Source organism: Oryzias latipes, chromosome 24, assembly GCF_053564925.1.
Source record: "Oryzias latipes strain Hd-rR chromosome 24, Olatipes_Hd-rR_3.1".
Taxonomy (NCBI): domain Eukaryota; kingdom Metazoa; phylum Chordata; class Actinopteri; order Beloniformes; family Adrianichthyidae; genus Oryzias; species Oryzias latipes.
Genome location: NC_136260.1, coordinates 21826423 through 21840285, shown reverse-complemented (window position 1 = coordinate 21840285; position 13863 = coordinate 21826423). Strand labels below are relative to the sequence as shown.

The 13863-nt window shown below is 40.0% G+C and overlaps 3 protein-coding genes across 6 annotated transcripts in view; 2 read left to right on the top strand and 1 right to left on the bottom strand.

The window, feature by feature from the left end:
• Positions 1–1096: 1096 nt before the first annotated feature.
• si:dkey-261l7.2 lies at positions 1097–4993 on the top strand. 2 transcript variants are annotated; one of them, XM_004083346.5, is made up of 7 exons: positions 1097–1289; positions 1434–1560; positions 1863–1952; positions 3028–3122; positions 3330–3490; positions 4294–4410; positions 4486–4993. In XM_004083346.5, the coding sequence occupies exons 2-7, from the start codon at positions 1436–1438 to the stop codon at positions 4591–4593; spliced, it is 696 nt and encodes a 231-aa protein (XP_004083394.1). In that variant the 5' UTR covers positions 1097–1289; positions 1434–1435; the 3' UTR covers positions 4594–4993. The 2 variants fall into 2 exon arrangements, with proteins under 2 accessions (XP_004083394.1, XP_078799319.1); XM_078943193.1 differs by having other exon boundaries at positions 4294–4852.
• Positions 3840–6948, bottom strand: irak1bp1 (interleukin-1 receptor-associated kinase 1 binding protein 1). The gene is made up of 4 exons (XM_004083394.5): positions 6568–6948; positions 5557–5638; positions 5348–5478; positions 3840–5272 (listed from the first exon to the last, which is right to left on the bottom strand). Exons 1-4 carry the CDS (start codon positions 6840–6842, stop codon positions 5002–5004), a joined length of 759 nt encoding a protein of 252 aa, XP_004083442.1. The 5' UTR covers positions 6843–6948; the 3' UTR covers positions 3840–5001.
• A 40-nt stretch (positions 6949–6988) lies between these two features.
• The window catches only part of LOC111947089 (uncharacterized), an 86058-nt gene continuing 79183 nt past the window's right edge, over positions 6989–13863 (top strand). For 2 of the 3 annotated variants that reach the window (XM_078943195.1, XM_078943194.1), the window contains exons 1-2: positions 6989–7119; positions 7268–7421. In XM_078943195.1, coding sequence (XP_078799321.1) covers positions 7324–7421 — 98 coding nt within the window. In that variant the 5' untranslated portion in view covers positions 6989–7119; positions 7268–7323. Of the gene's footprint in view, positions 7120–7267; positions 7422–13863 lie in introns of those variants that run through there. The other variant, XM_078943196.1, reaches the window with a different exon arrangement.

Genomic DNA, 13863 nt, shown 5'->3' with positions numbered 1-13863 from the left:
GCTGTTTGGAACACCAGGGGGGAGGGGTCACTCAGTCCAGATCTCATATACAGTTAGCGACTCGGATTAATCTCTGCTGACTGACGGCGCCCGGCGATAGCACGGCGAACAACCATTATATCGTCTATTATTATGGTCTGCGTGCCGGAAAAACGGCGACTGAATTGACTTAATTTCATTGGATTTTGACGTCAGACACACTCGCTCCAGTTCCCTTTTTTCCCTCTCAACTTTATCGAACACAGTACAAGTTTACAACATAATAAAATGGCTAATTGGACGTCACCCAATTATCGTAGTAAAAAAACTACTATGAACATGTTATGAAGCCTGTTTATGAATCTACTCTGTTCTGATGATGAAACCTGGATAGTTTATTCAAAAATAAAATGTAGTTTTATCACATGAGAAATCATTCAAACACAATGCATTGTGGTCTATATCTGCCAATCTAATGAGCATCAACGCACACTGGGTTTTCGTAGGGAAATTTCTACGGCACTGGAGTGATGTGAGTGTGACATCACCCATTGTCGCGATACAGACGCCGCTACTTGGCGACTTGACGACGTTAGTAAGCAGTGATTGGTCTTTGGCAACCATTCTCACCAATCAGCTTGTTGGAAAGCCGCAACCCTTTTACTGAAAGCGGCTCGGGAGAAAGATCTGTCAAAATATTTTACTTTGATACTACGGTCCTTCAGCAACCAGCCCATGGGACATCAGGGTTCGATTCCCAGGATGTGCAATGACCTCCACCCAGTGTGGGTCCTTTGCCAAGACCCTTAGTTTGCACTACTGCCTGACTATGTAGCCACAAGGGGCACCAAGTCTGGGTGTCCCTGTGCCAGTCCCCAGCCTGGATAAGATCAAAGGTTGTGTCAGGAAGGGCATCGGGTGTAAAAGTTTAATTACAATTATTATTATTTTTCCATAGCGCCTCAATGGAGGGGTAAAAGCCTCAGGTTGCAGACAACTGTCGTCTATTGTCAATGGGTGTGGGTGAAGAGCGCCCTCTGGCGTCGCTGAGGTGAAACTCACTTCCTCTCCAGTCTGACCTCACCGGTTCTTCCTGACGTGGCGAGCCGCTAAAGGTCCCGCGTCTTCCCCCGTGGGCCGCTTCTATTGGGCGCCGACTTGGTTTGACAACATTCCCCAAAGAATGTAAATACACAGGTGGCCAAAGAGTTTGGATGCAAATAAAGCAGAAGTGAAACCGAGTTTCCGGTTTCAAGGCGCCGCCAAAAAGTTCAGAGGCAATGTCGGTGCTGTAATAAAGATCGAAGGAGGTGAGAGGCATATATGATCAGATGACATCGCGTGCAACAGCTGTCACTCAAGTGCGTGTTGTGTGTTTTTCTTTTTTGTTGTTCTTTATTTGTGGGATCCTCGCGCGTATGTGGCTGGCTCCCGCACCTGTCCCGCCTGCGCAGACATGCCGCAGCTGAGTCCCGCCGCCGCGCTGCAGATCGCGCTGCTGCTCTCCGCCGTGCCCGCGCAGTACTACCTCTGCAGGTGGAGCGGCTCCACGGCGGCGAGGCGCTACCACGCGACCTCACGGTGAGACCTCCGCGCAGGCGGACTATCCTCCGCACACTCAAAATTACAACAAATAATATCAACAATATTCAAAGCATAGATTATACTTTTTTGTGGGAATTAAAAACTAAGGTACATTATTCTTATTTCTCTATGAGGCTAAAAATCCACCAGATAATCAAACACTAGATCCTTTTTCTAATCCTTTCAACACATTAATTTATCAGACTTGTTCACTTTTGTCATTTTTACAACATAAATAAGTTTATTTTCTTAATTTCCAACTCAAGCCAATGAAATCATGTATTTATGATGATGCATAGGTTGCTTCGCATATGGAAGGAATGGAGATCCTCCTACCTGAATGGAAGTGCATGGATGGACTGGACCAGTGAACAGATGTCCAGATTCAGGTGATACTTAAAACAAAACAAATTACCTGCCGCTTCCCCATGACCCCCTTTTTACCTGCCCTCACTGGCTGAGCGGCTGCTTCAGGCTAGGGGTGTGTACTGAAAAGAGTCTGGCAATATGATGGCAGTATTTTACACTTGTGATCATTTAAAAAAAAGAATTGTATCATTTTTACAATGAAATATTTTCGTTTATAAAAATAAAATATTCAAGTAGTTTTTTTTCCCTACCTCATACTCTTTAAAAAATATTGAAAAAAATGTTCCAGTACAATATCGCGATATGTATCATTTCACAATATGAATCATATCGCGATACATATCATATCCCAAAGTCCTGCTGAACTTTACAGCAATAGATTCAAGAGTCAGACGCTTTAAACTTAAAGAAATCCCGTCTGGAAAGCATTTCAAATCGATACAAACATCACCAAATGAAATATCTTGATATATATCACCGATACGCAACTATTTCAGGTCCTTCTCTGTGCGTCTGGCAGAACCTGCCAAATTCCTGAATATTGCGGCTTTTCTGTTGTTGTATATCTCCATAGCAACCATTGTATTTCTTGGTCGCCTGGGGGTGACGAACAGGCCTATGTCATTTTTAGAAGAATCGACAAAAATAACATTTCGGATGTCCTTGGCAACCCGGCTCTTCTTTTAACCACACCCACATTCCTAATACGCTCACATTATGTCCTATCGTTGCATTCAGCTTGAGCCAACGATTCATGCGTTATATCTTTATAATATTTGTGGGAGCAACAGGGGGAACGCCTCATTCTTTTTTTTTGGAAAACTCATTATGGCGGGCTCTTTCTGAGGTCAAAGGTCAACATACTTTGATTGTGGTTGTAGTCGTAACCTGGCGGCACGTTTGCCACCAAGCCGTTGGGTTTCTCTACGCCCAAAATTCATTTTCATCAGGAACCATGTAGTGTGTGCAGATTTTGGTTGTTTTTGAGTATTGCCCAAACGTGCAGAAAGGAAGCAGGATGGGCAAAAACAATCCGGTCCAGGGCGGCTGCGGGACGCGATGACTGCCGAATGACCTCTCCTGGTGTTTCCACAGGAGTCTGGTCGGCTTGGAGCAGGAAGATCAGGAGTCGGCAGCTTCACCGCCGATGGAGTCCATGCTTATTGACAACGATCAGGGATTCTTTGGAGGTTTGAAAACACTCAAAATCTCCAATAGAAATCCTAAAAGGTGCTTTATTTTACTGGTGGAGGCCAAATTCAGCATGTCGCAGGTGTTTTCCAGCTCCGACCTGCAGCACTCGCTCCTCCTTTAAATGACAGCCGAAGCAGAAAAAGTAGATTTTTATTGTGAAGATAAGCGGATGGAAAAAAGGGAAAGCGTGTTTGTCTCCACAGCCTCGAAGGCTGTGCGCAGCCCCCGCCCTCCGTACGTGTTCCTGCGCGTCGGGGAGGTGGTGATGGAGAGGAAAGGCCACATGGTGGGGGTGGTGGTGAGCTGGGACCCTGAACTCCGAGCTCCACCTGAGTGGACCGACAGAATGTTTTCCGACTCGCAGGTCGGCAAACCCAGAAAATGAAAGATATACATTTATCAAATTGAAAATATATTTAACAACATCTCTGTCTTGGTTTAAGATGAAAAACATTTAGTTCTTTTGTATAAACTAAAAGTTTGATCAGAAAATGTTTTTTAGCAACTCAGTTATAAAAACACCAGGTTCATGTTTGAAAATAAGAAATAATTTTGAAGAAAATTGTTTTAAAAAACTTTATTGAAAATGACATTTTCTGAAAACAGTAAAACAAAGAAACCAAATTCTACCTTTAAAAAATAAAGAAAAGGACAAAATAAGGATATTTTTATTTGGACATGAAGAAATAAAAAGCAGTCAGAAACACATGAAGTGTTATCACCTCAATCTGTTATTTTATTTTAGTTTAATGTTCAAAATCAACAACAAAGACAAAGGTTTATACAGTATGAAAGGTTTTCTGATCAAATAAAATCAATAAGTCAATGCTATAAATACAAAATGTCTGGAATGTAGAAAATATTGAAAGATATTTGGGAAATTGTTAAATATTTAAAGCAAAGGTGACATAAAATAACGACATTGAAATGAGCCACAATAAATGTTTTGACTTTTTAGCTTTATGTGTGTAAAAAGGATAAGAATGTCTAATGTAAGTTTTTTTTTATTATGTCAGCCAAGAATCTATATATATATACATTGAAAATGTAAATACTTCAACAATATTATACTTAAACACTTATTTTCAAACCAATTCTGGATATGTAGATTGATTTGTTGTTGTTTTTAAATAAAGTTTTTTCAAATGAACATTCCTTCTCCTGCAGGGCATGACAGTGGAAAAGACGCCTCATTATAAAGTTCTGTTCGGTGGACCCGGCCCTTCCTCACTCATGGTTGCATATTTACCCCAAACGCAGCTGGAGCGAGTCACCGGGATGAAGGTGAGCGCCCGAACACGCACAATGTGGCGGCTGGCTTTAGAAAGCCCGCCGATGCTCACTGCTGGTCGTTTCCAGCCCGACATCCCCACCCTGGAGAATTACTTCACCCACTACGACGGGACGCGGTTCGTCATGCAGCCCTGGCTCCGGGCGCTCTTCCCCGAAGACGAGAGCGAGGACTGAGTCTACAGCAACGTCAGCAGAGACTTTCCTCGCCGATGTTCTTCCACTTGGCCTCAAATCGTAACAGAAAAAAAAAAAAAAAAGAATTCTGCAGCTCTTCTAGGAATTATTGATTCAAGTTTTGCAGTTCAGGGAAAAAAATGGTTTTAATTTAGCCTTAAAAGGCAGTAATAATGGTGTTAAAGAGGGAAATATTGCACACAAAAAAAAATCAGTGTTTCAATATAAAATAAAGGACAAATTCATGGTTTGACTGGAATTTAAAGTTTGTTTTTTTTAAGTGTAGCTTATAAATGCCTGAAATCTCCTTTTTAAAAGGACGTCTTTAGAAAACTGTTGGTCTAAATGCCAACGCTGAACATTTGCACTACTGTGACGATGCAATAAAGCGTTTTACAAAGTTCAGTTTCACACTTTCTTCCTGCTTTTGTCCCTGAAGCTGAAGGAGGCGGACACCGTGGCGTGAGCCGTCACGGTCGGGATGTGGGGCAAACGAGGAAGAGGCGGCGGACCCTGTTCGCCGCCGCCGCTGCCTCCACCTTCCTCCTCCTCGTTCCTCCACTCCTTGGCCTCCTCCTCTTTCACCAGAAGGGGGGGTCCCAGACTCTGCCCTAACAGCTGACCCACTTCTCTGGCCTTCTGTTGAGCGTTTTCAACGGCCGACACGCACGCACGCCGCCTACAAACACAGAAGATGTGCGGTTGAGCTCCTCGGCGTGGAGCAGAAAAAAACCTCCTGCTCAGATCTGATCACCTCGTCCCGCTCAGGCTCTCGGGACTGTGGAAAAACTGAGGCGTTCCCACACAAACGCTCCGGTCCAGCTTCTCCAGGAGGATGCTGCGTATTTGCTCCATCTTCTCAAAATCAGAGAAAGTGGCTAAAATCTGAAAAAAAAGGATATCTATGTACTTTTTTTTACAGTGTATTCACACAAGTCGACACGTTTTTGTTGTTCCAAATACCTCTGCGTCCATGCGATACACGTCAGCATCTCGCTGGAGGAACCTCCTCACTGAGGTGTCTTCATCCCGAATGCCGTGCTGTCTGAACGCAAAGGAAAACATCACATCATGGAAGTAGCCACATTTACTTAATTAATGTAAACACGAAAGCAGCCAAATTATTTGATGGTACAAAGTTTCTGAAATAGTTTTTTTTCTATTTTTAAATCTAATTTTTAACAAGTCGTGGTAAATAAGATAAAAGTTCAAGCATTTAAAAAAGTGGAGAAACAATTAAATCCAAAGTTTAACAAAAAAATAACGAGAAACAACCAAAAATAGAAGTCACATTTTTGGGATTTAAGGTTAAACACAAGAATTCTGTACATAATTGAATAAAGATCCAAATGTGTTTTAGGAATCAATTTGTAAATTTTAATTTCACACATTGAAGTTATTGTCAAGTTTATCTTTCTTTAGTTATTACGATTAGAATTTAAAGTTAAAGTCTCTCCTACATGCTTTTAACTTCACATTCGCTTTTGTGTATAAATAATTGAATTGTCAGGTTTTTCCATTTTTTACAATCTTGATTAGATTTTTAACACAGTTTCTGTAATATGAATTTTAACCTGTTTTGACAACTAATTATTTTTATGTTATTTTTTCTTTTTGTGCCAAGTCAGAAAAAATAAATTAAATAAGCTTTTCTTAAAGAAAAAATAGTTGTGTTTTCAATTAAGACAAATAGGATTTTAACATATAAAAGATATTTCTGATATATCTTATACACATTATTTCATTTTAAACTATGCAACAATAATTCTTTCAAGTTTAAGGATTATTAAATATAATCTGCTGTGAATAAAAATGAATTTAAGACACTTTATTTACCCAAAATAGGTCTGTGTTTACATTTGATGGGGAAGTTACCAAAGTGACATGCTTTTGTTGCGCATGCGCACCCCGCCTGCATCTGTGGACAGTTGTTTTAGGAGAGTAATGGATGAAACAAACGCTCGCGCCGCTCACCTGAGAGCCTGTAAAATGTATTCGAGTCGCCGGGAGACGCTGTTGGCCACCTCGTTGACGGACTCCTTGCTGTTGCTCACATTGACCCGCACAGACGCTCTGTCCGCCGGGCAGGAAACCTCAGCGGTGCCGGTGACTCGCACCTCCCTCACGCGGTTATTGGGAGTTTCTTTGCCGCCAGACCTGAATTCCAGCTCCTTCTCTTGATCATTGCCGGAGAATTCCCAGCCGGCAGCCGCCGGTATCACGGCAACGACCCGGTTAGAGCTGCTCATCGCATAGGGTGGACCTAAATCATTTTCGCGCTGTTTAGAGGACACTGCGTGTCGCGTAATTTGTGACGTAACGCTCACTAGGCCACGCCTTTCTACTGGAACGCTAAGAACTCAGAATTTCCCATCTATCCAGAACCTGTCATCAAAAAATAGTACATTTTTCAGAGATAACGCGATTTGAAATTTGATTTAGAAGACTTTTTCACGATATTCTAAGTATGAACTAATCACTGACGCATAGGGTCAACTTTACATCTAAACATTCAACCACTACCAAGTAACTCCACCAAAAAATGAGAGTCTATTAACTGACCATTTGATTTGCTAATGTTTTCTCATGTTATGTAGATTTTTTTGTGCAATTTAATGATTGTCCTCTAGATAAGCTTAAAAAGTTCAGCTAATTGGAATCTTTTTTTTTTCAGCTAATTGGAATCAGGACATCCTGAATCAGTATTTATGACATCATGGAGGATCCAAAATGGCCGCCAAAACACAAGGTCAACATCCATCCATGTTGTATGCCTGCTTATTCCTGCAGTATCCCAGTTCACCGGTCCATCGCAGGGTGCCTCATCAGTGAGTAAACAAACAAACAAACAAAAAAGATGCCATGAGTAAAATTTAGTGTAGGTTTTGAGGATTATGCACTCCCTGAAATTCAACAGCCTGAAGTGAAATCATGTCAGCAGCCATTTTGATGCATTTCAGCCGTCTTCCAAGAGTGCAAATATAATTAAGAACAGCTATTAATCAATTATGCTTTAAATTAAGATTTGCATTTTATGTCAAATCAAGAGCAGAAGGAAAGTTTGAACAGTGCTGTTGTATCAGTAGCCATACATTTTTTATTTATTTATTTGATAACTTGACTTGGTTCTCTTGATGCATTTAAACATATCAACCAACTTTGACACCAGAAAAAAATCTTTTTTTAATTTTTTTTTTATAAAGACGATGACCGTACGATGACTATTTTTGTCAAGACTTGATTTTTTCTTAGAACTACCAGCTTTATGCTGTTTAATAACTATTTTTTTCTCTAAATCAAAGCATTTTGATCTAAAACGAGTTCGTTATTGAAACTGCGATTCCCATTATTGTTTCTGACCCTCTTTATTTTAGGAAACCTATGTGTGAAAGTTAAATCAGGATTCACTGGACTGATGTAAGAATGAAAACAGGTTCAAAATAATACATTCAATTGTTTAAAACATCACTATTAATACAATATTTGTATTCACCACTATATTCTGTATCAATTTGATGCAAATATGAATACAAGTCTACGCTTTTATTAAAAATTCCAAATCTTTGCTGTTCATAAAGACACTGGAAAGTTTTTATCTCCATTAGTAGTTTTGACAGCTTTTAGATTACAGTTGTAAATTATATATATATTTGTGTGTTTAATTAAAACATTTTATTGAATAGAAATGCCTGAATTTAATATCGAAATAGTTAAATGGCTGTTTATCTATGAACTGTTTTGTCTTTGCTGATTCACCTTTTTATTTTGTGTTTTAATGCTCGTTTATTCATGAAACTTTTATTCGTACTTAGAAATGTAACTTTTATGACCGTTTTTAATGCTGTGGTTGTCTTGTGTGGAACTGGGATTTGTCAGTACCTACGTTTGTCCAGCAGATGGCAGCAAAGGAAAACCATGCGTCTTTAGAATGGCAAAGTGGAGTTTAGGGTATCAAAAGTTTACATTTAAATATGAAAAATCTTTCTGATATAATAATACATAATAAAATGTATTTTGATATTAAATTATAACCAGATATTTAAAAGTATAGCCTACAGCTATTTAACAACAGTAACAACAATAAAAAAAGATCCAATGAATGGTGGAATCATAATGTTTTAACAAAATTATACTGCTTGGCTAAGCAGAAGATATTTTGTGTCAGTGTGAAACCCACAAATCTGCCATTGTGGTTCTGCTTTTTTCTTTTTTTCTTTTAGCATATTTGATCCAATTCTGGTTTCTTTATTCAAAAAAAAAAAAAAAAAGTTTGTTTTGTTTCCCCGGAGCATTAAACCATCAGATGACCATTATAATCGCAACCTAAAAATACAAGCCTGTATTTGTTGTCACTGTCTCTGGTTTCGCTGTGAAAACCCCATATTTGATGCAACTCTGCGGCCGGAGGAGCCGATGTGCAGCTTTAGTGTGTTTTTATAACGGGGGGAAAAAGCAGGAAGAGCTGCAAACCCTCATGCTGAAAATAAGTTATGGATCTTCAGAGTCTAATAATACATGTTCATATTCATTTTTGGCTTTTTGCTATTGCCTATTTGAACAATAAAAAATGCAAAAAAAGTGCTTTTTTTGCATTTTTAGAAGACAATTTTTCTCCCTTTGAGCTGATTTAAAAGATGAAATATCTTAAGCTCCACAGATGGATGTAATGAAGTCAGCTGTGCTGGAGTCTCTCCACGTCTCTGCAGAGACCCCAATCAAGGCCTGTGCACTTTTATTGCACTTTTATTTTTCATATTGTCCAAGAAATCTCCAGACTCCGTCCAATAGTAGCAGCTATAAATCCAGTATTTTGACTGCTTTTCGTCCACTCTGAGGAATTAAAAATGAAAGAAGCTGGACTTTTTTTTAATGAAACTTGCAGCTTTAACTCTTTTCTTTTTTTGTGCTCCAAATTGCAAAAGACTCTTAAAGTGAGCATCTGTCATCCTGGGATGTGTTTTGTCAAATTGCAAGTGTAATTGGATTGTGGGGCTCGACTGGGAGATGAGTGGAATCAGGTCTGCCGCTGAGCTCTCTGCATGTCAGCGTATTATCAGAGGAATTTACTGGAGCTGTCACTCAGCTCCACAGAGTCCCCTTTCTGTAAACAGCTCGTAGTCAAATAAACAGAGCCTCTCAGCCGTCTCTCTTCTTCCCATCGCTGAACTCCGGCTCAGTGGAGCTCTGCCGTGCAGCTGCAGGTTGCTGCTCTGCTGAGTTGAATTTCTGCACCACCCGAGGCCCCAAAAACTCCCTCCCATCAGGTCGCGCCGAGGTTGATCCGTTCCTGGAGAATCAGTGAAGGTGGTCATTGTTCAGGACGGAATCCTTTTTGATGGTTTGAAACCGAACGGTGAGGATTTAGTTTGTTAAAAAGTTTTAATCTGACAGCGGCTTTATTTTATTTGTTTTATTAGTTTAGTGGACAGGGACATTAAAGCTCATGAAAGCTGCCAATGAACCAGAGGTTTGCCCAAAGGCTATTTTTCATCTGTTGCTCCTGGACAGGCCGCAAAATTGTCTCCCTAGAAATAAAGCAATTTGTGTTTTTTTTTTTGCCAATGTAACATTTTTAAAAATTCTAGTATATGAAAACTTCTTGTGATAAAGTCACTTGGAGGAGGAAGAAGAAGATTAAGGGTCCAGATGCCAAAACCCAACTTCAAGAAAACACCACCTGCATGAATGAGAAACGTCACGATAATATCATATAGTTATTATTTTGTTTTATTTGTCTTTCTGCCCATTTTTACATTTTTGTTTCCCAGATTTGACCAAGAAAACATTGTTCACATTTAGCAAAAAACGCATGAAAATAATATTTATCATAATATAAATGAAAACAGCGACTTTTCTTTTGATTTTATCTCCATAGCAACCATTTCTTTTTTTGTTCCCCAGTGGGTGACGAACAGATCTAAGTCATTTTTAGAAGAATCTGCAAAAGTAAATTTTTGGATTTCTTTAGCAACGGAGGTTTTCTGTTAACCACGCCCATATCCCTAATATTTTTATATGCTATGTCAGATTAATTCATTAATGGTTCACGTGTTGCAATTTAACAATATTCCGGTAAAAAAAATGTGCAAGTCTGTCATGCTAACGGCGTTAAAAATCAATAATTGTTGCCAAATTAGCTTCGTGACAGATTGAAACCCCTAAAAACAGTGTGAATTTCTAGAAGGTACTAAAAGTGGTTTATTTATTTTTTTTAAATTCATTATTGTGGCCTTTTTCAAGGTCAAATGTCAAAAAACTTGGTGGATTTCGTGAAGATCGCTTGAACTAGTTTTCTGTTTTGGAAAAAAAAACCGCAAGTCCATCAAGATATAATAATTTCCAAACTTCCCATTTTTTTAGCCTCATAAAAGATGTTGGTGCCATTCATTTCATCTCATGGTTTTGCGCGCTGTGATGTCATCGGGTTGTCACCAGGGGGGGGTTTGAGTGTGTTGCGAGGACAAAACTTTCCCTCATAGGCGCTTTAAAGAAGAAGAATTGCTAAACCAATCTGGTGCTGGACTGATGCGGCACATAAACAGGTTCCAGAATGACAAAACCCCCTTTTCTCCTGGTTTTCCATAAAGCCGAGGTTTAGTCTGGTTGCGTGAACCTGTGCACAAACACTCGAAGACGTTTTGAACCTGCTCCTCATAAAAGCTCCACATATGTTCATAACAAAGCATTTTTCAGTAGAAACACTTGCTCTGGTAAACACCCACACACAAAGACCTGCAGGTTTCAATTACAGAGCGCAGGTGTGGATTCGGCCTCATTAGGGTCTCCTTCAACCCCTTTTTATTTTTGGCTTTTCCCAGATCTTGTTGGGAAGCCAAATGTGCGTTGAACGTCTCATGTTTGTAAAGTTTAACTCCAAACGTGGAGTTTTTTTCTCTGCACTGTTGACATTTCTGCCCTTTTCCAGATCTTTTTATTTTTTATTTATTTCTTTTTTTTTTACCCTTTTTAAGGCCTAGTTGGGTTTCAGGGCTCCATTAAAAGTTCAAAAGCGGTGTTTACTACTGTAACTGGAGCTAGTCTGTGCTGAGGCTTTTCACTAATGAGTCCACCGCATAGGACAAAACTCACCCCCACCCCCAGGCAGCTCCATTCCTCATCAAAGGCCTGACTTTAGAGCGCTAAATGATTGCTTAACAAGTGTAAATTATTTTGCCATGAGTTTAAAAGTTGTGAGATTTATTATTTTATTTTTTAAATGAACTTCCTGCAGCTGCTTTTCCTTTTTTTTTTTGTTTGTGTGTGCGCAGTGTGAGCTGAAATTTGTGTCTTCTCGTTGGTCAGGTGCATTTCACATTACACTGGAAAAATCTCCTTCTAATAACAAATTATGATCACGTACAAGATGTTTCCCCTTGTTATAAGTGAAAAATCTGAAAAAGAAACAAATAGACTTTGTCTTTGTTAGACTTTTTGAATAAATTAAAACTAAATGAAATGTCAAAATTGGCTATAAATACTCGTATTTACGAATACCGGAAATATTGTGTCTCAAAATAAACATTTATTGATAAAAATAAATATATTTAAGGATTTATTTTCCAAATATACCCTATTTTAACCAACAGTCCTCCATCCTGTATTTCTAAATCCAAAAATTTGACTGGAATGACACATTTTAAGATAAATTTGTCTTAAAAATAAACCCCCCTTAGCAGGAAGTAGTTCATTGAGCTACAAGTATGCTAGTCTTTACTAAAAGTGAGGCAGTATACTTGCAGTTTACTTTTTATACTACTTATATGCTTGTACTTTTTACTATATTCTTCTTATTTAGCCCCCAAAAAATATTCAGCTTGTGCACTACACTACACATACATGGTCTATATGTTTACACGCTCCCTATAGGCGCATAGAGATCCTTTAAGCCTGATCATCTGTGATCTGTTTTCTGTTGCAGAGCAACCCCGCCCCCACTTCCCCTCCGCTCTGTTAACGCGCTCTCCTGCCCGCAGGGACCAACTGTATTTTCTACGCCACGAATGCGATCTTTTTTCAAGCATCATTGCTTTTCCGTCTGCTCCTGATTCACAGCGATTTGAATAAAGAAATACCCAGAATGCAATACGTTTTCTTCACATTTGTCTTTAAAGTTACTCAAATGACCAAACGATTCCCCAACGGTTGCTTTCCTGAATCCTTTCTATAACAAATTAGAATTTAATAATGTTTGTTGAGCCTTCGGGGGTTTGTGGTTTTGACCTTCCTGTCAGCCGAGTCCTCGAATGTCGGACATTCCAGAATAAACACCAAAACAATCCAAACATGCGAGCCCCCGGCTGAAACTGGCGGTTCTGACCCGTTCCTGAAATGCCAAATGGCTGGATGTTTAACGTTAGAAGGACAATTATTAAAGCACTCGATGATTTTAGCCCACGCCATGTTTTTTTTTACTTCAAGTTCAAATAATTTAAGGAACTTTTTTGTTGAAATTAATCACTTTGAAATATTATTCTTTATTAAATATGTTGATCAATGTTTACCTGCTTTAGCTTGGAGAGCCCGCAGCTGTGACCTCTGACCTTTCTGCTAAACTCTAAACTTTCAGACACTCCCTCGTCTTTTCTTGGTCGGAAATGTTGAAAATGGGATAAAAATAAAACGGGAGGAGCCATTTCTGAGGTCATCCGAGCTGCCGCCTCCATTCTTGGGAACTTTCTGAGCCGATTTCTTTTATTCTCCCATGATGGTGGAGAGGGAGAAACTCGGGGGCGGGGGGCTTCTTCCTGCGGTTCCTCCTGAAGCTCTGGCTGGAGCGGTGGGAGTCTTGCCCACTGGCACTGGGGAGTAAACACGGCAGCCCGCCTTCCTCTCGCACCTTTGGGGCAGGAAACCCCACACGTGCGCACCTGCACACCGCCGCTGCTGAAATCTCCTCTTGTTAAGCATGTGTGTGTGGGGGGGGGGGGGGGGGGATAAACACAAATACGCACTCATGGAAAAATTGAGGGCCAAAGGTGAAGGTAGACCGTTTCCTGTCCAGACAGACAAGGTCTCGTCTCAGTCCCCCCCCCCCCCCCCCCCCCCCCCCCCCCCCCCCCCCGCTCTTTGAGCTTCAGGCTCTGCAGGAGAATGAAGCTTTGAACGTGAATGATGATGTGTTTGTGGTCGGAGGGGAGTCGTAGTCGCCTTGCCTCACCTCGGCGATTATTAAACTTCCTTTTTATTTTATTTATTTTAAGGAAAAACCAAATGGAGATTCAGAGTAGTTTTTTTGGACCTCACTAAACCTCTAATCCGAAAAGGATTTGG